At 37.0% G+C, this 25742-nt stretch overlaps 1 protein-coding gene across 10 annotated transcripts in view; it reads right to left on the bottom strand.

The window, feature by feature from the left end:
• LOC139959078 (5'-AMP-activated protein kinase subunit gamma-1-like) overlaps window positions 1-25742 on the bottom strand; it is a 94840-nt gene that overhangs the window by 35193 nt on the left and 33905 nt on the right. For 7 of the 10 annotated variants that reach the window (XR_011789958.1, XR_011789959.1, XR_011789960.1 and 4 more), the window contains exons 2-5: window positions 18584-19166; window positions 10203-10376; window positions 8215-8326; window positions 905-1095 (exon numbers count right to left, since the gene is read on the bottom strand). Coding sequence is in view for 7 of the 10 variants with exons in the window: in XM_071956640.1 (XP_071812741.1) it covers window positions 905-1095; window positions 8215-8326; window positions 10203-10376; window positions 18584-18742 (636 nt within the window). In the remaining 3 variants the exon portion in view is untranslated. The remainder of the gene's footprint in view (window positions 1-904; window positions 1096-8214; window positions 8327-10202; window positions 10377-18583; window positions 19167-25742) is intronic. The other 3 variants (XM_071956645.1, XM_071956646.1, XM_071956647.1) reach the window with 3 other exon arrangements.

The following is a 25742-nucleotide window of genomic DNA, read 5'->3' as shown; positions in this document are numbered from 1 at the left end:
AAAACAAACTTAAAGAAGAAACATATTTGTCAAGGGTGCACTGGTTTACTATATATCCTCAACACAGTGAATGAAAATGATCACAGGTAACATTGAGCTATTCTGGGATTAGTTTAATACTACCCTTCGAAAATAGTTTGCAGATGAAATCTTTTCTACCTATTAAAGTATCGCCTCAGATTGTAAGTAATAAATCTTTCAACAATTGAACTTTACTAAACTTTAATTCCAGATGCTACGAAATAAATCTCTTAACTAGGACCAAACTTGTTTCAGGATTCTGTTCAACTAGGCGGAGTGCAGAGGGAGAAAAATTTCTTCACTTTGAAAGTTTAAAGCTACCCCTACCCCAACTACCTAACACCATCTTCACATCCACTAATAGAATCTCATAGAATAACTGTCCACATCGTACTAACTGAAGAAGACACCTCATGTCTTGTAAAGCATTGTCTTTGTTTGGGCTAAAATGTTACCTTAATTCAGATATTACTAAACAATACTGACCACAATTAGGACGAAATATGACAGCACCCTCTGTGGAAATGCTGCAGAGCCCCCACCCTCTCTTCCCCCCCCCCATTCACATGTTTTTTTTTAAGTGTTTAATACTGATGTTATACAACATTGTAAACCAAAGGACTTAAATACATCCTCTTCTTTGTATTTCTACGTCTAATCTACTTACTTAATTGCTTGTTTTGTTTATCTTTAACTAAAACATCCTGGATTTTCCACTCAACTTGACAACTAAGACAATGATTTATTTACTGTCAGCCAGGATGCAAAGTAGAACTAAAAAAAGGTATGTTTGTGTATGCATTCACATGTGTGTATGACAAATAGTCCCCCTCCTCCCCCCCCCCCAATAAAAAAAAAAGAGAAATATAAACTAGTAACTCACTGGATGAAATGTAGCAGGAAGACTTTCCCCTTGGTCTGAAAATTGACGGCTCAGCGTCTTTCTTGGTGTCCTGCGTTCCGGTTCGGTGTAATATTCCTGGATTCGGAGTCTCTCCAGGCCCAGACTGCCCGCAGACCTAGGTGATCCTGAGCCTTGAGGATAGAATTTGGCATCAGTTGGCCATGGTTGCTCTTTATGGTCAAAAGGACGGTACAATTTTTTTTTTTCGTTTTTTTTTTAAGGAATTTTCGTTTTGACAGACAAAGACGCGGACGAACGACGGGAATGGTTAGAAAAAAAGAGATGGAAAAGATCAGAGACTGGAACAGTCGAAGATAAAATGAGTACATTGAAAGGAAAAGACAAAGACTATACCAAGGTCAGGGATGTGCCCAGGATTTCCTGAGTGCCGAGTATACTGATCGCCTTCCTGGGGGAGGGGTCTAAGGGGGAGAGGGGTGTCTTCCTCCCAATTGAGAAATTTTTCGATTTTTAAAAGGTGCTTAGATGTGAAATGCTGGCATTTGTGTAGCTTTTTAAGCACATACACGTTTGCTAACTATTTACATATTTTTTTTTTTTTAGTGACATATATTACGTACCTGGTAAAAGTTATTAGTTTGTTTCAAAGAGATTTTACAAGGGACCGATTCAGAGCCGTAATGAGTAACTGATGCATTATCAGTCTGTATGATTTTGGCATAGGCTAGGCCCAATTTATGTTGAATATATTGTTAGGAATGTCGGGAGTTTAGATGCAAAAATAGTGCTGGGCGGGATTCACGATTTTTAAGCCAGTGCTGGGCGGTAATTTTTAGTGCTGGGCGGGGCCGCCCAGCGTGGGCACATCCCTGCAAAGTGAAACAACTGGTAAACCTGAACTTGAGGCAGAAGTCTCCAACCTTCATATGTGTGTACTGTGGCCGTACATTCCTAAGATTCGATAATCCGCATAGAGTCCATACCAGGTCTCACCCAGGAAACTCGCAAGAAAGGAAATAGGGAGGTCCCATCTAACCTTCCAGTTTACCTCCTCCTCCCCCCACACACCTCCCCCCCAACCCACCCCGGATATATAAGTAATGAAGGTTCAAACGCAACCATTTCAGATTCTCAGTGGAAAAGGGTTTCTGTTTTCACAAAATGTATACAGATGTTTATTCAACTAATTAATGCAGCTGTTCACAGCAGGTGTTTTCTTAGTGTACGTTTCCAGTGAAGACAAACTACAGGGCTGGATGACATCATCATCACTGTTAGTCTCCAAGAACTATCATACGTATGTCAGTTCATCTTTATGGCCTATTAAGACCATGGCAGGCCTACTGGATACAATATATGGAGCTCTATGGTAACGGTTCTGAATAAAGGAGCGTGGGGGAGAAGGAGGATGGCAAGCACTCCCTGGCGGTATGAAGCTATAGGCATAAAACAGTAATTAGACCCCACGTCTCAATACACAAAGCTGTCATCCACAAATGGTAATAAGGGGAGGGGGAAAGGGGTTAATGTTTTTATTTTAAGTTGCTAAGAGGTGCGAGTTGTGTGCAATTGGTCCAGCACAACTACCTATAGGCTACAGGAAAAAATTAGGTAACATTGACATATTTGGGCAAAACTCAAAACAAGCGCTTTCTACCTTCACTGGGTATGAAAAACTGTCTATTGTTTTGTAGACAACTGAGGGCTGGGAGTATTGGCCAACCAAATCATCTGAAAAGATCTCTCGATTATTTAGCGATGAATATGAGCCGCAACGGCCTCGGGCACCTAGCTTCACGCAGAACATTAACAGAAAACAACGTCCAGCTCGTATTGAAGCTTTATGGTGAATATTTAGAGCTTTCCTGAAGCAAACTTGCACCGATATCTGCAGGGGTTCTTGGATGCTTGACATTTCATCCCACCTTTGTGAAGCATGCTTTACTAGTCATTCCAAAGTGTTTAGTATGCACAGCTCATGAAAGCCCTGGTTTAATACTGCAATTACTTGAATAATTTTGTCGCAATCGTGAAAGAAGCAAAGGCAAGGTCAAGGTTTTTTGCAATTTGCATATAGAGAATAAGTCTACGTACAAATTTTTTTTCTAGTTTAAATTCAATCGATGAATATTAAACCAAGCATATATGTTTGTCACAACAAGAAATACCAAACAGGCCTTTATTTCAGACTGGGTGGCACATGTATCATTTCAAAACTCCAATTGAATTTAATTTGCAAACTGCATGGGGGATTCACTTAAAGCTTTCTGCATTTGCAAGTCAATCATTTTTACAAATCTTTAACAAGTATTTACTTGTTAACTAAAATTGCTCAAACTAAAATTGCTCATGACCAAACTTTTATGATACCCTCGTATAAATTTATATTGGTACTTTCACCAAATCTACCTTAAATTGCAGTAACAAATTATTTTGAGAATTAGAATTTCAACAGATTCGTCACCCAGACAATTTTTTTATGTCAGCAATATGACTGAAATTTTAAATGCAAAATTGAAAAGTTTCAAAATTTTGGACATTTACTTCACAATTCCACATGGAATCTTGTAAGTTAATGTAAATTACAGATTATACACAACTATTGTTATTTTTTCCGTTCTATATCATCTAAGAATACAAAAGGAATTAAAGGCCAGAACACTATTGGTTCTTTGAGCTATATCCATGGATCATTCTGCTGACACTAGAATGTTGTTAAGGTTTAATATAATAAAGTTAGCGCTCTATAAATGTTCAGAGAGGCAGAGTAGTAACAATTAATGAGCAATTTTGTGCAGTTGTTGTAAGGGAATGGATGAATTAGTTTGAAACCAGTTAATAACATCGCACTGCTTTAGCAATTGGGATGTGTGTGAATAGCATACTTGTGGTCAATTTCAGATAGATATGGGTGAAGAAATTTAGGACATCAAGACAGATCCAGAGATAGACAGACAAGTATATAAAGGAAGGAAGACGAAAGAGAACAGAGAGAGGGTATGATAGACAGACAGACAGACAGACAGACTGACAGACAGACAGATGAGTGACTGTCAAGATGTACACACAATGGGAATAAACTAAACAGAGAGAATATAGATCTACAGACAGATTGACAGACAGAATCCGTATATATGGAGACAGCACACACAAGTATCCTTAACATACGGTCAACAGTGATATTGCTTAGCAATTTTGTGACACATTTTGGAGACGGCACAAACTATGCCTTAGGCTTTTTGGTAAATGTATTTAAGCCAAATTACACTCCACTAACCTATAGATACTTTCAAAACAATTTGAAGCAGCTCGTTCTGCATTGATTTTGCTATGACCTGGCGGTGTTTTACCAGTTAAAAGAAGAAACTTTGCAGTTACTTTCATAAACTTATGATTGCCCAAAACCTCACTAGAAACGATGGAATTTAGGAATAATTGATTTGCAACTGAAACAAAGAAATATAATAATTTTGTGAGACACATACTTTTAAAGGATTTAAAGGGTTAACTACTCTCTAATTATGAGCAACCAAATGAATGTACATGCAGAGATATTTTTTCAATTAAAATGAGAGGTATTTTGCTGATTATTATATTATTAATTATAGAATATAATACTTGGCAAGGTTAAGAGTTCAAATTTGTGTAGCTGAAGTTTGCCTTTACACCAAAAAAAAAAAAAAGGTAACCAAAATATGTTATACATCTTTGCCCATTTTGTATAGCATGTTGCTATGGGAGATAGGGTAAGCAATTCCCTGCAGAATGACACTTAGTTACAAGCAAATGCAACTACAGCATTAAAAGAAGATGAAATTGAAGGCTAAAACCAACGTAAATCAATCAATCGATACTAAAAGGTATTAAAATAAAAATTCATTCCAAAACAAAACAAATTGGATGCTAAAACCCAACTATCCCGTACGGTGTACACCAAACAGCGTGAATGTGTTGTCTTTCATGTTTTGTATACATATTTTATAACAAAAACACGCAATTGATCCCAATAAACAATACCCCAAGCTCCTCTAATGATCCATGATTTGAACCTTGCTATACCCATACAGGTGTTAACAGAATGTTTGCCCTGGATTTTAGTTCAAAATCAAAACTGTGATGAATTTTAACATAAATCGCTGTGGGTAACGTGAATTGCGTGGCCAGTGGTCGACAGTCAATTAATACATCCTTTATTATTTGGCTCTAATTTCTTTCGGTTTATAATTCGGTAGAAGAAGAAGCTTAAAATGACCACTGATGTTGTTACGAGAAGTACGTGCACTTATGTTATGCTGGATAAACTATATTTAATGTATACAACTCGAAAATAACACAGCTCAATTCCATTTGTTTTCACTTCTTTTTAATAAATGCCCGATGCGATTCATCGCAAAACATTTCTCAATGGAAGACTAGTAGAGAAGATGGCCTTTGCATATCTCACTCTGCATTTTCTGTATTTGTTGCTGACAGACAATTATATTTAAGATCTGATTGTGAATTTTAGCAACACAAACAATGCTATATGTTATGTTTTTACTCTGCATAAAAAGTAATGTTTTCTAAAGGAGTCCACAGAACTTTGCATTTTTCATTTCCCCTAAGTGGCCTTTCTATTATACCCTGTTGTCCCTATTTACTATAGGTTTTATGTACAATTGAGCTATATTTAGAACTCTTTTTGCTGTAAGAAATGTTCAAGAATAGAAATAAAAAGGTTCCTGTTTATCCCCGAGAGGCATGATCTATCACTTTTTTAGCCATTACTGTTCAGAACTATTTCCCCTGTACATTAGTATTTGCTACCCTGGGAATTTTTGTTTTTTTGCAGCTTTTATCATTGTAAACTTACCTGGCAATTTTTAGCAGGAGTTTTAAATGTAGGTCTATCTTAGCATTCAAGGTTTTTCTTAGGGACACCATAAAAGCAGGTGGATCAAGGAATTGTTTACTTGAGGAGAAGACCTAAGTTGGTAAAGATGAGAAATTCTATGGAGACTTATAAAATGATGTCCTTTCATCCTCAAGGCTGTAAAATTTATATTAATGTATATTATATTTTTATTCTTTACATTTCGTGAACAAATTGTTATAATAATGTACATTGTAACTATACCCAGTAACTACAACAATTTTCAAATCTGGTTTGTGTATATGTAATATCTGTCTCCTAAAGTTGCAACTCCATTTTATAGATTCACTGTAACTATGTGCAGTGCATTTTTTAATGTCTGGTTTGACAAGTGAATGCACTCAAATGTGATGGAAAATCTACCAGGATAAACTAACTTTCCAAGTTGTAAAAGAAGATTTATTTCCATGGGCAGTCTGCCAACAGTCACAAAAAAAAAAAAAAAAGTCTGAAAACACCTTGCAAAATCTGCTATTTTTAGCCCACTGCCTTTGTATTAAAATGTAATAGAAACTATAGTTCATCCCTGAGCCTTCTCCTTGTTAAAACATCTCTATACAGATTCTAAACAGAGCGTGACAACGAAGGCATGTGTTTACACCTTTGAGATGGTGTATTTGTTACAAAGAATCTTCTAAAATTACGACAAGTGTGATCCTCGCTTAACTTGACCTTTTCAAGAACCTGTCCTCAGTATCACCTCTAATTGCACGGTTCTTAGTTTGCATTCTTATCTGAGCCACAGTAATACACACAAGTTCCCCTAACCCCTCCAGCATCCCCCTGTTCCCATTCTGTGCCCCCTCCCCTTCCTATCTCCACACGGACGTAAGTATTTCTTTCTTCACTGAGGATGGGACTGACTTTTAAGTTTCGAACGTTTCATGGGTCGATAGTTTTAATGTCTTAAAGCTACTAGACTACCATGTGTGTATTACAATTGATGTGTGTCTCTGGTAAAGTAAGACAGTAGACATGATCACACAACGATGACTACAGAGAAGGGACTGCAGCATTAGTTTCTGATTCACGAACTTGATGTTGACGGAAAGTATGTTCGGTTGTGAAGCAAACTATTCATATTCTTCTTCTTATCTCTATTCTTATTCATAAACTATGCAGATTTTCCTCTGCAGGCTTTTTGTAATTTTTTTATCAGCTCTCTACAACTTTATATTCAAAGCTCTCGATCCTTATCTCTGCTGTACCAGTAAACAATTCAGGTTGCTTTTATCAAATAATCCCCTTACATGCCATCGCTTCCCTCCCCACCCACCATGTTGCATACATAAATATCTCAAATATTATTATTTTACTTTGTTCTATTTCTATTTTTTGTTTGACATGACATACATGCACATCAAATCCCAAGCAATCTGTTTCATGCTTCTTTTTAGCTTTTTTTCCCCTCCACGAGAGATAGAGAAGACTCCCTGGAAACGAATACATTACATAAATCACACTGATCAACAATGGTGCCAACCCACGCACTGCAAACGACCATGGTGATGTTATTGCATATATGGTGGAGATGTTAATAAACACATCACTACAAATTATTATACCTGTGCATATTGTTAAAAGATTACCTTACTTGTTGACCTCTGAGCTTGTTTTTTTCTGGGTTTGATCTGAAAGTCCTTGCCACGTCCCTAGTATCACAGAAAAACGCTCCCGCAAAAAAAAAACCTGTCAACAACTCGCTCGAAATGTCACTGACTCTTTCACATTGTCTAATGTTACAAACCTGAGGTGACGTTGCCTCACCAGTGGCAACAGCATGTGAGATCTGGTATATTTCTCACACATCATGCTAACCCTATAACTTCTCAGAGAGGCCATGTTATATCCACAATGAGGTGGAAAATCATACTTTGATGAGAATTACAGACCCCCACCAACCCTAGAAGTCACAATTATGATCCCACAAAACATTCTTCATTTGAAACTTTGACAAAAAACTTCTCAAAAAAAGCATAGATCTGATTAATTTGTCAGAGTTCAGTTCTGAATGGGAACGCTTGCCTTATCATCATCATGAAAGGTCATAATAAGTTTTGGAAGAGATAAATTATCATCATAAATCTGCTTGAGTTTTCAAAAGTGCCTTGGTGGAAGTTTTGATTCTCCATTCAGGAATTGCCAGTATTGTTAAAATTTGACAATTTTTAAGTCTCAGTGAAAGTCCTTACATCATACAGTGACAGCAAAAAGGACTTCATGAAGTTTAAGAATAAGAGACCATTATGTAACATTCAAGCATTTTTTTTCGGCTATACTGATCACCATTATGCCATGTCCATCCCAGCATGCACCTCTCATGAATATCTCACAGCCTCTCGCAAAACCAATAGTTCTGTGACTATATATCATTGCCCATCTGTAAACCTTGTACCTTTAAAAATTTAGTACAAACCTAATATCGAGGTGAATCCGCTGGTGCGGGGCTGAGGGCTGCTATAGATCACCTTGCCCGGTGTTGTCGCGGTAGGGGAGGAAGAAGGACCACTGTGCCACCTCCGTTTGCCCTGTTAGAGAAGCGGTTGTTGAGAGACAGACACATGGGTGTTAGACATGGAGCAATACAAGAAAATATTCATATAGCAATTTAAAAGTCTTATAGTGTAATGGCAATAGAAAACTCCAAATGATCGACACACCAATACCTCTTCTCCCCCACCCATCCCCCTCCCCTTGCCTCCCCATCCTGATGGCCTACAGGAAAGTACTCTATATTTGTTGGGCAGTATTTCTGTAAATGAGTTCTATCAGTATTGTGCTCCCCCATATTGATGTTGAAAAGGAGAGGTGGAATTTTGAGGGTGGGTCTCTTGTTGTTAATATTGGTTCTCTGTTTCAAGGATGATCATGATAAAATGCCAAAGTTTAGAACACAACTTCCAGAAAATATTTGTTTCCACGCTACAAATCCAATTCTCCCCCCCTCCCCCCTCCCCTAAATTGGATCAGTAAATGTGAATGATGGATTACCTTTATCTGTGAGTTATGACTGAATGCTATGTTTGTTGAACTTGTAAACAAATCTGCAGTTTAAGTTGATGCTGCTTGTACCATTCAAAGGCCAAACAAGAAATCTTGAAATTACTGAGCCCTGGGAATTTTTTACATATTCCGGTGATATTCCAGGGACAGCACATCAAATCTGGGGACACTTTAAATTCCAGGGACAGTGTGTATATGAAATCAGAGGACTGTCCCCAGAAATCGTGGAAGTCTGGTCACCTTACAGTTTAGTCCACTACTGGCAATTTCTAGGCTATTAGGACCTGTAAGGCTTAAATAGACTGGTAACTTTTATACTTGTCCCTTAGTGCACCAAACAGTCTTTCCTTTTACCAAACTTTAAGGTTTCTTGCAAACTAAATGAACAAACTTGAAACTTGTATGCATGCCATTGTCAAGCAAGTGTAATTTGTAGTATATGAAGTGGTTTGTTCTGCTAAATTTAAAATCTACTGATGTCAAAAAACTACATTTTTTTTGTGGGGGGGGGGGGGAGAATATAAATATTACTTTATCAACTGTCTAAGATGACTTATAGCAATACAGGGGATAATCAGTATTCATTCCCTAAGCAATTCTTACTGAGTAAACAAATCCACATTCCTTCTTTTTTTCCCTCTTCCTTTTTTCTTAATTGATTATAAAATGGCATTCACTGCATCAAATGGACCAGGATATTTTTTTTACAAATACTTCAATTTTTGGGGCATCATTTTTCATACAGTGATATGTAAGACACATTTATGAGATACACAAGCAAATTTACACTCAACAGTAAGAAGAGGAGATAAAAGAACCACTTCATGATTTACAAGAGTGTTTTTATTTGACATTAAATGTCAGAGGCTCCTGTGCCAGTGTACACGATACATTTATGGAAACAATACTTCCCTTTTTGAACAGACATCGACGACCTATTTACTCTGAAGGAGCGAATTGCTGTATTAAATTTATGGCATCTTTTCCATACCTGTTATTTTCTGAAATACTGTACAAATCATCCTTACCAAAATGAGAAATTGATTAATGGTGTCAATATTGAAAATGTCAATAATTAATTTTTCAAGAATTTGCCATTCCTTGTGTAAATGAACAATGCGGTGGGGTGCACAGATGTACAACAGATTCTAAAACACTATTACATGATGGATGACCCGCAAAACTGATGAAGGAGGCCAAGATTTTTGGGGATTAGGCTTAATTAATACTAAAAAAAGTGCAATTGTACAGGGTAGACAGGTAAGACATACATAATATAATGTATGCGTTTATGAAATTTCAGAGAAATTTTAGAGGAAAATTGTCAGCTACATCCACCAGTATGATTGAACAAGCAATAATTAATATTTTTTTGAGAAATTTAACAACAAAAAAACGTACCGAATTCCTTAGCTGGTTTCCCGGCGAGGAATACCTTTTGGAGGCGTCAACATTCCAGGTGCTTCCCTGTGGCGAGCCTGAACCACTACTGTTTTGTGAACCGGACGCCTTTCCCCCTCCGTTACCATCTGGTTCCTCTGTCTCCATGAAGGGCATCGCAAACGAGCTCAGATCCTAAATAAAATCAAGTAACGATAAGCAGTGGATTAATCATCTTGCAGCAACCATACAGCTATATGTGTGTTCGAAATAATCTCTGGAATGACGGTTACTACACAACTGGTCACTTGCACAGAGCTTTTGCTATTAGGTGTTTAATATTCAACAAAACAATGGAATTTATTCTGTCAAATGTTTATATTTTTATATAGGTCGGTAGTATCCATGAAATTATTTTGCATTGATCAGGAAAATTCACAGACCTACTGTACCTGTGCAACAAAGTCTATAAATGTTGAAGGTGACAGGCATTTTGATCAATTAACACTTACATTAGTGTGCAGGGTATATGATCCACCTGTGAGAAGCTCATTTTTACACAACACCTTGACAAATGAAGGTACTTTCCAGGTGAATGAATAACTTGGGGACCACACCTTCTAACCCTCCAACAGTAATTCATTCTTTCTTCTTTTCATAAAATATGTTTGAGCAATAAAATTATTTAGTTAGCACTGTGCTAACTTTATATGCAATGTCAACAATATTGAAAATCTTCGGATTTTCAATTACAGAAAGTAATTATTCGAGGGAATCCAAACATATAGCCTGGTTATATTAGGTTCACCTACTAGGCACCTGCCAATGACAGCTACATTTTATCAACTTGTGATCCATTTAAAATAGACGACCAGAGGAATAGACGAACAGACGAACCCCGTTATTACAACCTTCACTCAAACATCCTCCCCCTTCTCGATAACTTTAAATGGTTATCGATATATCTAGTCTATTAGCTGTGTCTTTCAGGAGGCAAAGTCTGTGAAACAAAATGCAATCTACTACTACTGTCACCCTTTGGGTATTTTTTTCCCTAGAAATGACATCCTTTGCAGTATTGTTCACCCAAGGCTTTAGCAGGAAATGAGAAGAATAAGTAGTCCAATTTGTGATGTGGGGTCCCAATGCCCCCCACCCCACCCCCGCTTCCCCGGCCCTTAAAATTTGCCTTTTGTTTCTCAGCAATATCTTGTCAAGTTATATCTGTTCCTAACATTCCCCCAAACATATCTAAGTTTTGTTGTACCACTTTTACTAATGTTTTTTTTCAGCAGGCAAAAAAAACAGCCAGCAACAAAATTGAGCTTTTTAAATGGCTCAATGCCAGTGGATTTTGCTGGTTGTCAGTATGGAGAATAAGGCACAGTTTGCATTTTGCTGCCAATAGACAAACAACAAAAAGCACATGATGTTAAGTCGGTGAAGAATCGTCAATCAAATAATCTGCATGATTTCTGTACATACCTAACGTACAGTAAGCCCTGTATTATGACTGCCTTTGGGTGACTCCCATTTGCCTGTATTAATAGTAACTGATGTGTGCAGTAAGAGACATGGTTACCTCGAGATTTACCCCCAAGATTTACACCGAGCTGTGTGTGCTTTGAAGGACTGGCAACATACTTGGACCTAGCCTATTCGGCAATTGCATTTTAAATAAAGCTCTCGCAGTCGACACTGCAGGTTGTTCAGTTTTATCGGGTGCGTGATTCTTGACACTTGATGGTAGTGACTACAATCAGACCTCTACTGTGGCTAGTCATCACGCAAACTGATTTCGGTGAAAGTAAACCCTTGGAAAAAGTCTCTCGAAAACTTCTATTTTTAGTTTCAATTTGCATTCAATTGGGGGGGGGGGGGTTGGTGAGGGTTGATGAGTTAATGTTAAGTCTGCTAAATATAGATCCATGAATCAAATCAATTCTATAGTCTTATACTTACAATATGAGTTTGATATATATACACACTACACCAGCACTGGAAACCTAGGAGCTTAACTTTGTAATTGCTGATTAATGTGTCTTACAACATCAGATGTATCAAAACTATGGTACTGTATATAGGCCCACCACCACCACCACCAATAACAACAACAATATAAAACATGATAAAGTTGTAGTCAAAAGGAAGTCCATCTCAACCAATAAGATGTACTGAAAAACTGCCACACCTCCTTAGAGACTATAGACAGCCAATGCTTTAAATGGTACATTTTTTTCCCCTGCTTTTAGCAAAAGTACTTTGTACCGTTAACTCCTTCCAGAGGTTTCTCTCTCACCTCCAGATGGCCTTTTGGCATTATAAAAACTGATGTAGTAGACTTTGAAGAGACAAGACAGGGGCCAGGATAACGTAAACAATGGGACCTATGAACTCACAAAGTTGCAAATCACCAGATTACAAGCTTCATATAGGTGGAATAGAAATTTATATAAAGGTCTTCTGCACAGGTCTTATCACCTAAACAGTCTACATATATATACCATTGATCACACCCATCACTTTGTTAGTACGATGTTGAGATTAATTCCTAGATAACTGTGTTATTATTCCATGGCAAGGAGCTTACATTAAAACCTGAAATATAGAATAGATCGCAGTGCCGCCTACAATAGCAAATACAGTACATAAAGGTGAGTTTGTACATCTAGTACTTAATTGCACAAAAGTCTTATCTGATGGGAAACAAACAACATTACGGTACGTAACCAGTTTACCACAGGCTGGCTAGTGGCTAGCACTGCATTAATATAGTCAAATTAATAAACTCGAACAAGAGTGGAAAAAGGTTCTTTTTTTTTTTTTTTTTTTTTTTTTTTTTTTTTTTTTTTTTTTTGGAAGCTCTTCACTCAAGGATTAAGAATGTAATCAACAGGCCATTATGTAATGACAAAACAAATGCCAATTACAGCATCGATTGAGTAACAATTTAACAAAGATACAAATCATTGGAGATCTGTATTAACAGTATAGATCATGCACATTATAGGACCCAGAGCCATATCCAGGGCACTGTTACTATGACCGATATGACACGGCACCCTCTGTCATATACACTGAAGATCCATCAGCCAATGTAGATGTATGTACAGCAGCACCCAATATGCAATCTGAGAACAGTCAAATTGATATTTAATTCCCAGGACATGACATCTTTGAAAAGAGGAAACGCTAAAAATAGGCCTATTTCTCACATAAAAACATAGAAAAACAAAAGATACAAAGGACACTATACCAAGTTCCGTCTTGGCATGAAACCAACTGCTGAGCAGAGACCGATATCCCAGGTGCGTATATATATTGTCAGACACCAATCAGTCCCATTACCATTACACACTATAGATACTGTACACAATAGCACATGGAGGACCTTGAAATCCAAAAATAGGCCTGGATGCCATTTAACATGTCTTATACAACAAGGGGTGAAACAAAGTTCATGTAAATTTACACACTGTGGTGGCAATATAAGCAAGACACCAATACGGCTACTGCTTTTAGCTGCTGAAATTACAATACATACACTGCACAGTTCTATAGACATGTCAGTAGATTTACCCTTAGAACTTTCCAGCTGGCTTTTAGTGGCTCTATAATTGTAAATTCTAGCATAATTAAGTTGCCTCCACTTATACAGCAATCGTCTGTGTGAATTTGAACTTTTTGTACTCCTACTCGAGGTCGGTGAAAGAGAACTAATGCAAAATAATGTGCCATGTACAGTCTTCCTGCTGAGAGCCTTGTGTACTCATATAAACAAAGGTCAATTTTACTTGTACTCCATGATGTACCCATACAACAAGTCTGTCATGTACAGCATCATCATCATTTAGTGTACATGTACCGCATCTCTCCGTTAAAGAGTATAAACTTCTTCCAAGTTCTTTCTTAAAATTGTCAACTTGAACTTACAAACTGGGTATTTACACTTAATATGAGATAGCAAAATGCTCAAAGATGCTTCAGTAAATTTCTCAAATTTCACTGTGCATGAAACTTAACAAGGTTGAAATGATCATGATTGCTTTTTGATTCATTACATAAATTTTGTCATCCTGAACCCCCCCCCCCCTTTTATCTTACTGTATCTCCCGCACGAAAAGAGATTTGCATATAATAGTTCTTTTGTTTTTAAAACATAATTTGTTCATTAATGAAAACAATGAAAATAATCAGTACACCAACCAGCAATAATAATGACGTTATTATAATTACTAGTATTATAATTATATTATGATGGTAGTTTAGTACTGAAACACATTCAGGTTTAATCACTCACACACAAAAAACAACTTCTCCTTTTTTTTAATTACACTATTAATGGACATTTTATAAAGCATGATGAGCCGCAATAAAGGCATTTTATTAGACAGCCTGAAAAGTACCCATAAGTCAGCACAAAGACTGTAAACAGATCTGTTAACATATGGATCAATGCTGAAGGAATGCTGAAAGTTCAGTGCTCTATAAAAAATAAATAAATAACATGTTTGGTAACAGAGAAGATGAGGAAATTAAATAGGGTTACTTGATAATACTGTACAAGATCATTGAGTGACATACCATCTTACAGAATAAGGCTATACATATCAGAGTAATGTAGTTTACCTATAAATGTTTTTAAAGGAGAATAAAACCCCTGGGGTTTGGCAGTATTCACATTTTGCTGAATAATATTGTTATACTATCTGTGAAATAACCAGTCAGAGAAACCTTTCCCTAAATATTCAGGACTTTTCGATTTCTTTTTTCCCCATACACTATGTATGTAAAGCGTCCATATTGTTACCTTTCAACAACGAGGGCGCTTCAAAAGCGATGTATAAAGCTAATCCACTGAGATTCTTTTTTTCTGAACATAGTTTTTGTTCACTTCAAACCCCAGGACTTACTTCTCCTTTAATCCAAACAGCTTTGTGATAAACCCTCACATGTTACAAACATGATACTCAAGTGTTTTTCTTATATAGTGTTTTCATGTAACGTTACAATTTCTCAGTCTGAAAGTTTATCAATACCTCTCAAAGTAAATACTTTATATCTTGATGAAAGTTAATACAGTAATTTGACATGAATTGAAATTTTATTTACCGTGCCCACACAATCCAATTAAGTCAATTTATTAAAAGTTTATATTCGCTTTTAATCATGAATGTGTCGATTGGTTAACTTGCATGAGAATAACACAGAAAGTAGACCAAGAGTGTTTGAGACAACAAAAAATTCACAATTAAAACAAAAAAAAAACTTGGAAAGTGCTGAAATAGCTATCTTTGACTTTAAATGACTATATATAAGACAATTTAATGTAAGCCTATGTACAGGAAATAATTTATCAAGTATCACATAAACTTGCTATACTACTGCAAAGATCTAGCACTTTTATGTGAAACATAGTCTTTAAGTAAGAGATAAAATTCATAGCTTTCAAAAGTGCCACACAACATATGAACACTCAATTATTCCAGGATTTTATAGTTTGACCTCATTGATAATAATAAATTATTATTGTATGTATTTTAGATCCTCCCTGCAAGCAGGAACTCGCGAGGAGAAGCCTCATTGGCTTATCAAAGCCGCAAGCTGACCGAAGTCAAAATTATTATAATTATTATTTTGCGGTGGGGTAGGGTGGGATAGGGTGGGTGGCAATACTTGGCCACTGTGTAACTACCAACCTATTTCCTATACTACAGGCTACAATTATCATTCCATTATTATATATACTGTAGCATTCAATCCAACCCTAACCTCTCTATCACTTTCTTTGGTTCTCTCTCCCTTTCACATCCATTACTCTCTGGAAAGCTTCAGTTTCCTCCTCCTCCCCCATGCAGCTTTACAAACAGCTTTACAATGACCTTAGCTGAGGATAACTCTCCATGATAACTACCCAGAATGACAGGTTTACTATACCCAGAGGGTATGTTATGTAATGGACAGGAGTGTAAAGTACTATAATGAAGGCAAAATGCCATCCAGGGTACAGGCTGTATGTAGATGAAGAAGGAGATGTTATTGAAAACCCTCCTCTGTTTGTAGATCAAGGAGGTATCAATCAGGCCCACAGAGATGAATAAAATATCAAGGTTGCTGCTGCTATAGAAAGGACTGAGTTGGAATGTGCTGGAGGGGCTCCTATCAATTTGTAAATATGATAGCAGGCAGCTACCTTGATAAAATCAGGGCAGGAGGTTGATAGGATATATGGCAAAGAACAAAACAACTATGGAATAGTAAACTACTGTAGTTTACTGTAGATTATCTAGTGTGATTCAATATTTGTTCTTCTTGTTTAAGTGTTGTTGTTTTTTTGTTTTGAAACTGCACCATACAATGTACTGTGGCTTAGATCTAGCTATCTAGCGAAGTTTCCAAGCTGTAAATGACCTTGGAAACAGGTTTGAATTAAACTACCATTTCATGGTCACCCATGCAGGTATTTTGAATAACAATCTTGTAAGTTTTGGTTGATTTGTTTCTCATAATGTACAGAAAATGGTATCGTTTTGTGTGCAAAAACATCTGCACCTCGTTGAAACTAGTGAAGCAATATTTCTATTTTGGATCTAGCATATATACTCTAATACCAGATGCATAATACCAGTAAGGCTACAGCTAATCTGACTATGACATCATCAGTCCACTAAATTGTGCTCGTATGTTCAATTTTTGTCCTTTAATATTTTACTGCATTGTTCATTTTCCTTGATACATTTTTTCACAAACTGTCGACGCTGCTTCTAATATTTTGTTAGTTTTCAAATCGACCTAACAATGACATTGTCTTCACTGACAAAACTTTTCAAATTCACCTTGAATTGAAATCGAGGCAAGAAAAACAGATGGAATGTAAAAAAATTTCCACTCGCTAGAGGTTCTAGGACATCATCCACTGATTAAAATGGCAGACTTCAACAGGATAAATACAACTTTGAATCCTGTACAGTATATCTCTCAAAACCATGACGATTTTGTCCTCTCTTATCAACCTTGGTTTTCACTTAATTAATCACCATTGAAGGTGTTTGCCTGTACAACGCCACCATCTAAAGAGATCCATGGCAGGTGCTCCAAGAAATGAGGATAAATGGACGGAAACGGAACTTCTTCTCTTCAAGCCTGCAAAGTATCGTTCTTTCTCATCCCGAGTATATTTTCGTCGCATGAACGAGCAGACACCAGGAAGCCATTCGCAAACTTATCATGCATTTGAATACAGAGATTACATTTTTTTTTACCTTTTAAAAAATTACAGCTGCCCTAGACTGGATTTTGGAATAATCACCATGGAAACTGCATTTCACGGCGACGATAAGATCTAGTGTTGCACAGTTAGGCGAGAGAGACACGCGGCCAAAATATTTGAAATCTGTGTCAAAATTTCCATACACCTACATGATGATATACAGATTCCCTTGTGCAAGACAAACCAGCAATCCTATAAAACCAGAGATGTAGGTGACAAAATCATCAACATTATGTAGACTTCATCTCCAAAAACAAAACACTGCTTCTGGTAGACCTGTATTAACGAGTGAGCAACATTCCATATTGTAAATCAGCATACGTTACTCCAATCTCTAGTTTAATTTTTTTTTAATTGTAATAGATATCCAAGCTTTAGCTTAAATTGGGATGTTCATGTTTACAAGGTTTTAAGAGTTTGACCCACTCATTACCTTAAATGACTTCTGACCCTCATGAAAATTAGCAAAAATCTTGCAGTCACTATGTTGGATTTACTGTACATACATAACAAGTATGAGTTCATTCAAGGTATACCAAATTCTAGTGTTTTAATTTTGGATTTTGACCTCTGTTTAACTCCATCAATTTTAGCAGGGTTCTCGTACTCACCGAAGAGACTCTCTACATACTAAATATGATGTTCAACCAAGTTGTACTTTTTATAATAAGCATGTGCCACATGGGAGTTGGCGATAAGAGGAGTGAAGTAAACACACACACACACTCACACACACACATGCTTGTTTTACATTCAGACCGAGGACCCCATTGAATTTTCCATTGTTCAAATCCACCTACCCCAACCTTTACAATACCCCATACAATAGAATTCGTCCGAGGACGTGGTGATTCTTTAGAAATCACAACCGAGGACCTGAAATTCTTTTGTTCAAGTCCTCGGTCAGAATACAAAACAAACGCACACATACGAACATACATAGGCAGTCATCATCGCATGGGTTCCTTTTCAAGTTGTCCTGCATGCTGCCACTAAATGATAGGAACTGCAACCTTGCAGATTTATCATTTAGTGACCACTCAAATTGTATTCTTAAACTGTAAATATTTACGGAAGGACAACCTTATCAACATGCAATATTTATCTGCATACAATATAAAGTTGAACTTACGACTGTTTGTCTCCGCTCATCTAACCTCTGACCTTGTTGCCCTCTGGCCAGCCCAGACAGACGCGACTTTAAAGACGAAGGAGACAGGAAACCTGGTGCTGAAAATCGGCGTTTCCTCTGCTCTGCATACTTTGAAGTTTTGGCGTCCTCGCTATCCATAATGATTATTATTAACAATGTGTACTTTTTACGACAAAAAAATGATAGTTTTTCAAATATTATTCAGAATTTTCACGGTCGTGGAAGCTGTCTCCGCATTGAAAGCAGTTTTTTATTTTGGCCATCAACAGACGTAGGAGCTTTGAGACTCCCTTGGTAACTTCACCGCTTCCGTATGTGCCTCCAGTCGGTTTTAGGTACAATGGTACCCAACATGGCGCAAAGTGCATGCGTGGGTGAAGTGAGTTCGTATGTCGGGGTAATCACCTCTTCCGTCATGTCCTCAGACCATGAGTTCAATCTGTTGCGGTATCTCTGCCAAATATTATCCCCTCACCCTCCTCCTCTTTCAGTCTTAGTTCCTTTTCTCAACCCCTCACTCACGCTTTCTCTCTCTCTCTCTTATGGAGAACCCTCCTGAAATCTGTCAACAAAATACTCGAGATGACAATGCTGCCCCTTGCTGTGCAGTAATAGGACGGTTGACTGGACGGTGCATCATACCAGTATTACATACAGTACTACGGGGTACACAGGATCACTCGACAACAACTTGTACATGTAAAATGATCTCACCAGTTACATTCAAGCACTCGTTACATATCTGAGCAAACGTTCTTTCGACGCACACACTGCAGCTGAGACAGACACACTTCACCACGTTTATAGCTCTGTCTGGAGCTAAGGACCCTGAGATAAACATGACACTAAAGTACAGAAAATTAACCCCTCTGTCAGAAACTTAAGTGCAATATGAACATTTATGGCTTGACGGAAGAAGAGTTTTATTATTTGTTTACTTAAAAACAAAGAGTTATGAGCTTTATTGTATCATAGCCATGATAATAAAAACTTTTTACTGTATTGTTGCTTGTATAAACTGTATTGCATTTACGTATTGCCATTGCATTATCAGCTAGCTGCGAACCATGTAACGTTGTGATTTGTTGTTATTTCTAGCAATCAAATTAGAAATGGTCACACTTGACAGCACGACTCTATTCCTGTACCTTTAAATTGGACAAGTGTGCATGCCAATAAAATATCGAGGTCCTTCCTTTTTTTATGACTGCAAAAACAAAGTCCTGTTTTTATCTTTAAAAGTCCTATTTTTATCTAAAGTCCTATTTTCTGCCTTCTACGTATTACTACCGACATTACAATATGACATGATGACACTATAGGTCCCAATACTATGAACTACTTCCTGTGAAAAGACAGAAAAAACTTTTCTCGTTCATCTATTTTGTTCAATCCTTCAAACATGAAACCAGAAGGAAATTGCTTGGTCCATCGATCTCTGGAAGCATACCTGGTAACCCTCCATAATTACCTGTACTTCCTGCCCTTAGCTAAACTTATGGAGTTCCAGAAAACTTGGTGATTGTTTACTTCACACTTGTACAAAAACCTTTACAGATGTGAGCATTATCAACTATAAGCCCATACTTTAATATTTGTGTACTGTGGCAGAAATATTTTTTCGATATTATTTACTACTGTACATAGTATCACAGGGATGTAGCATACTTACTACTGTACCTGTTTTCTACTCATTTTGAAAAGAGAAACATGATAACATCACAATAAAGGGTGTTAGTAATTCTTCAGAATTTGGTAGACTTGGAAGGGGAAGGGGAAGGGTACAAAATTTGACCCTGTTCAGTGGGTCAGTGAGGGGTGGGGGAGGGATGATGATGGTGCAGTCCTAAATTGTTATTATCTTTTCTAAATTAGGTAGATAGGAGTGCATACATTGAAATGGAGACAGGTAAGAGAGGAGTGATCAGTATTAAATTATGGACAGTTTAATGATGCAGCACATCTGAAGGAATTAACTGCTCCAAACCTGATCTCTAAAGACTTACACTTGTTTAGATTACAGCGTAACAGATAGAAGCAACCCATTGAGAGAAATCAGATGATCACAATGAAAGTTGCCACACAAGCCTCGTTCATTAAAATTTAAGAAATGCAAGGAGGGATCAGGATCTTGTCTTCCCTCTGGGAGGTAATAAAGCTGAAGTACACTTGATCTCTGTAGAAATAACTAGCGTTGTCCACACTTGGGAAACCGGTGGTGAATACACGTCGAACGAGAAGGATTATTTGCAAGGGCGAAGAAAGGTTATAGAGATTGCTTACAAATCAAGAAGCTATTTATAGCAGTTACAGTTATGTCTGCCTTGATACTTTGGTTGGTCTTTGTCTATGCGATCTCAAGTCGCATTGTCCCCTCTTCCAACATCCGCCTCCCCCCTCCCCTCCATCTCCTGTGTGTTCACACTGACATCTCGATTGCCCTTGTGGGATCAGTATTCTCCCGACATGGGGATCATGATTACAGGGTATGATCCTGAAGTTGGCAGTGTTCACATAATTACAAAGTTGATCATCCTTGCAATATCAGATCCTCCAGGTTGCATTGTCGTCGAATGTGAACAAGGCTAAAGGATGTACACGAACAGGGCCCATGTTTCATCGTGAGAGACCTCAAACCTGTAAGCTTGTGTTTTTGTATGACGTCGAGCCTCGAGGAGGTCATTATCCCATATATCATATGAACACAGTGCCAGTCCTTTCAGCCACTCTAACTGATTAGTCTCTGGTATTCTTTAAGGAGAGTATCTCAACATATTAAAGTGTTATCGAAAACCAACCTGGAGTGATAGAGTGAAGCCTGTGTTTTATTTTTTTTTACTGGTCTACACAATATCAAAGTTCTATAGTTTGTACAGAATCTAAATTTGTCTCTTAATTAATTGTCCATGTAGCTAGCTACAATCCACCCCACTGTAAGGGTTGGTTGCTAGAGTGAAGCCAGTGCTTTTTTTTATACTGGTCTACACAATATCAACGTTCTATAGTTTGTACAGAAGCTAAATTTGTTCCTTAATTAATTGTCCATAGCTCTCTGTCTACAATCCACCTCACTGTAAGGGTTGCTTGCTAGAGTGAAGCCACTGCTTTTTTTCCCTTCTGGTCTACACAATATCAACGTTCTATAGTTCGTACAGAATCTAAATTTGTCCCTTATTTGTCCATAGCACTCTGTGGACAATCCACCCCACTGTAAGGATTACTTTTACATCAGGTACAGTAAGGAACCACCACCTCTGTCCCTAGGAGCTTCAACACCAAAGTTAAGCTACAAGTAAACCTAGCTGCATACCCCAATGATACATCTTTGTTTCATTGTATTATTACAGTGCCCTAGATAAAATACTCTATTGTAGGCAAACCTTCTGGTACATAGTATACAACAGGTCTATAAAAAAATCAGAATACCAAGGTGTAACATCATCAGAAAATGTAAACAATCCACACCTGACTGGTACAAGGAATAAAGACTTCTACCGTACTGAACTATCCATATACCATCTATCTACTGTAGGTGTTAACAGAGAAGCAAACCCAGAATGAGGGTGCTAAGGGTTGTGGGGGAGACAAGTGAGCGAGGAGCAAAGTAAACTATCCATATACCATCTATCTAGGTTTTATAAACAGAGAAGCAAACCCAAATCCAATCCATCATTGGCCTCTGTGATATAAATATGCTTGCAATGAACAATTCTCTTAAACAGAGCTGAAATTGTTTTCTATTCCATTTGAAAGGTATGTATCATGGTTCAAAAGAGAAGACTTTAACAAGTCTAAACATGACATCATTGAGCCACTTGAGTTATAACAAATTTTTGCTATGGATGATAGGATTGTTCATTTTCATGCATTGTCAGACTTATTGATATGCATGTTACAGTACCATAGGGCAATAATGCTCGACATTGGGTTCACTTTTTATTTAAATGATAAAGATGGTAACAGTTTCTATTAGCTGGAGTACTTATTCAAGTCCAAATTTAATAATTGATATGCTAATGTTCAATGTTATGTTTCTACATTTAAATATTGTCAAATCAAACCTGACAACTTTAACCCAGGATAAGAGGTGTAAATTGTTATATTTCAATACTGAATATATATATATATATATATATATATATATATATATATATATACGGAAAAGAAAATCTACAGAGTTGATGAATAGCTCTGAAGAAAAGATGAGCGCTCCACTGCATGGAAACAGTGACGTCAATGGTTGTTGATGTACTGCATAGCTCTGCTCAATATGACTGAAGGATATCGCAATTCGCAAGGATATCCAATTATGTATGAATTCTATATTGCTTGGTCTATCCAAAACTTAACAGGTTTTGTTCATTCTAAACCCAATATGAGTTTGACTGAAACAAACCATTCCCTTCCATTCTCCCATCCCCATCCCCCACCCCCCACAAATATAATGTCCCATAAACTACAGTATACATACTGTAGTTTGAGGGTAAAATATGATATACTTTTAATACAGACATGACTGAACAATATAATGGAATGCCAAGAGCAAAAGCTATTAGTTTATACAATGCATTAAATAGAATCACCTAAATTTACTAAAGCTATCATCACGAACCTGTTTTTACTCCATACGTACATTCATCGAGCCAGGCCGCAGGGTATTTCTACATTTACGTCATATAACTACTCTCATCTACTTTTTTCACAATTAACCAGCTGCATCTCACAAATCAACAGTTACAGTGCATGCTTCACTACATCTATCGACACTTTAATTTTACTCAAAGCAGAATGGATGTCCTCTTTCACAAAAAAAAATTTAAAAAAATAATAAAAATTTAAATGATAGTTCATATACTTAAGTCCACTAGTAGAACTCACTAAGCCATTCCACGAAGTGGTAATTCCGCACTTAATGAATCTATTGTTTAAGGTACGTGTAACATCTTTGCTGGTGTTCTGATCTATCAACTAAACCCTGCCCTATCGGACTGAATTAAATTAAACACAGGAATTATCATTGACTTTGTCTTTAATCTGTAGGATATAAAGTACCATAATATGGAGTGAAATGGATTAACTAGGTTCAAAACTACTGAATGCCACCTGGTACTAACGTTATTACAATGGTACAAAGTTCGAATATGAGAGAGTCTACCTTACCTCCAGACCAGTATAATAGCAAATATGGGAAATTATTTTGTTGCATACGTGCAGCTTAAATAGTTAAGACAGTGTTTGACGGCCAAACAAACTCAGTTCACCGGTCAACTAACAGTTTATAAATATCAGTGTGCACAGTAATTAGATCAAATTCCAGTCAACTTTATTAACCCTAAATCTGTGTATAATACTAGACACAGCTAACTGCAGGCATTATAAACTGCAAAGTGGTAATGATTCACAGTTTATACTAAACTGCAGAATCTGGGAACATTCGATTCACAGCCTAAGTGGAAGGGATCTGAAAGACTAGAGCGATGCAGAGTTGATACTTTCTTTGCACCAGTTACCTGTACCTATTAAACAGCATAAATTGGGTCAGGTGTACATCGATGGTTGAACAGGATTTGGCATAAATTCACCTGCAATTTTTTAGGCAGAACTTTTCTCTTTTACTCCAAATTTGTAGGTCAATCCAGGTCTCTAGTCTCTAGCAGCATAAAATCTTTAAAAATCTTTTGGACAGATTTTGGAAAAAGAGGATCGGCATCCATTTTGAGATAAGATTTTTCGTATCACCTATAAAGTGAAATCCAGGCAGTTACAATGCAACTGTAGAAGTGTGTGGGGTCTGTGCTCTAATCATGTGGGAAATTTGATAAAAATGTTTTCATTGTGTAGCCAAGTCAATATTATCATGCTAACCTTTGCTGAAACTATTTTAAAAAGTAACATGAGCATGAAAGTCAAATTAATATTAAATATCCCATGCACAGTGTGCAAAACTATATTCCAGCAAAAGGGTTACAATGAACTTTCTAATTTCCTTCGAGAAAACTTTGTACGTACAGTACACAAGCATTAAATTGCATGCAGCAGTACGTACTGTACTGTACTGTACTGTATAGTCTTGTCAATGAATAAGTTAGTAAAACAAAGTTCTCTTAACACTTTATAGCACTGTACAATATTGAACCTAAGCTAGAGCAGATTTACAGTACAATACTTTGATAATTTGAAGAACTATGAATATCTCATCAACTGTGCTAGTAAATGTGTCCATTCCACATTTCCGCTCTCAAATTTGTACTTCTAATCAATAACTCAATAAAATGCTTCTGTTCAAATAAACCTGAGAAGTATACATTTAATCAATATTAAGGCAAATAACTACGAAAAACATATAAAGGTCAACTCACATTGTTACCGGCTAAAGATGCATTTACAGTCCTTGTAATGAGCCATTTAAAAATTACTCACTTCAGGCTTTTTTTTTTTTTTTATCTAAGTACTGTAAGTGAAGTACAGTATGCTACTAAAGTATAGTTTCCATTACTTGCATTATTAAGCAAGCATGGCTAGAGTACAAGGCCATCACAAGAAGGATTTTACATTACTTACTACTTAGCTAACATAATTACAGATATTTCAGTTTATCAATAGAACTCAATTACATAAAATCCCCCAACTCCCAAGAAAAAGGAATCCCCCCACCCCCCCCACTCTCTCCAAACAAACAAGGACAAAGTAAAAACATGCCTGCTAATCTTTCAGTAAATTATCAGTACAGGGTACTGCATTGACTGCATGGACCCCAGATGGCCATGTTCTTCATCTAACCGGCCTGGTGGTCTATTATTTGGCTATGCATTTCTCAAGTACCACAGCATATGAAAGTGCATCAGGTTATGCTGGTAAGGTGAAGTTTACACTTCCACGGTAACAAGCACTTGTATGTCAACAAACTCGGTCCGGTACCTCTGTTTAAAGCCATAGTTAATAATTGCTCACAGTTGTTGTAATGGTAATCCCAAGAAAAGTTTTCTTAGGTACTGTAGATTGGAATAAATATACGGTATGTTGTAAGCAGAGAGGTCAAAGTGGAGGGGGAAGGTCTAACAACACCTCACTCGTCCCACCTAGTTACCCAGGGTTACATTTGAACAGCACCTGATTTAAAGCAGGTCCTCATGGATTA

This window comes from Apostichopus japonicus, chromosome 18, assembly GCF_037975245.1.
Source record: "Apostichopus japonicus isolate 1M-3 chromosome 18, ASM3797524v1, whole genome shotgun sequence".
NCBI lineage: Eukaryota > Metazoa > Echinodermata > Holothuroidea > Aspidochirotida > Stichopodidae > Apostichopus > Apostichopus japonicus.
The sequence above is the reverse complement of the archived record's forward strand: the minus strand, read 5'-3'. Positions and strand labels throughout refer to the sequence as shown.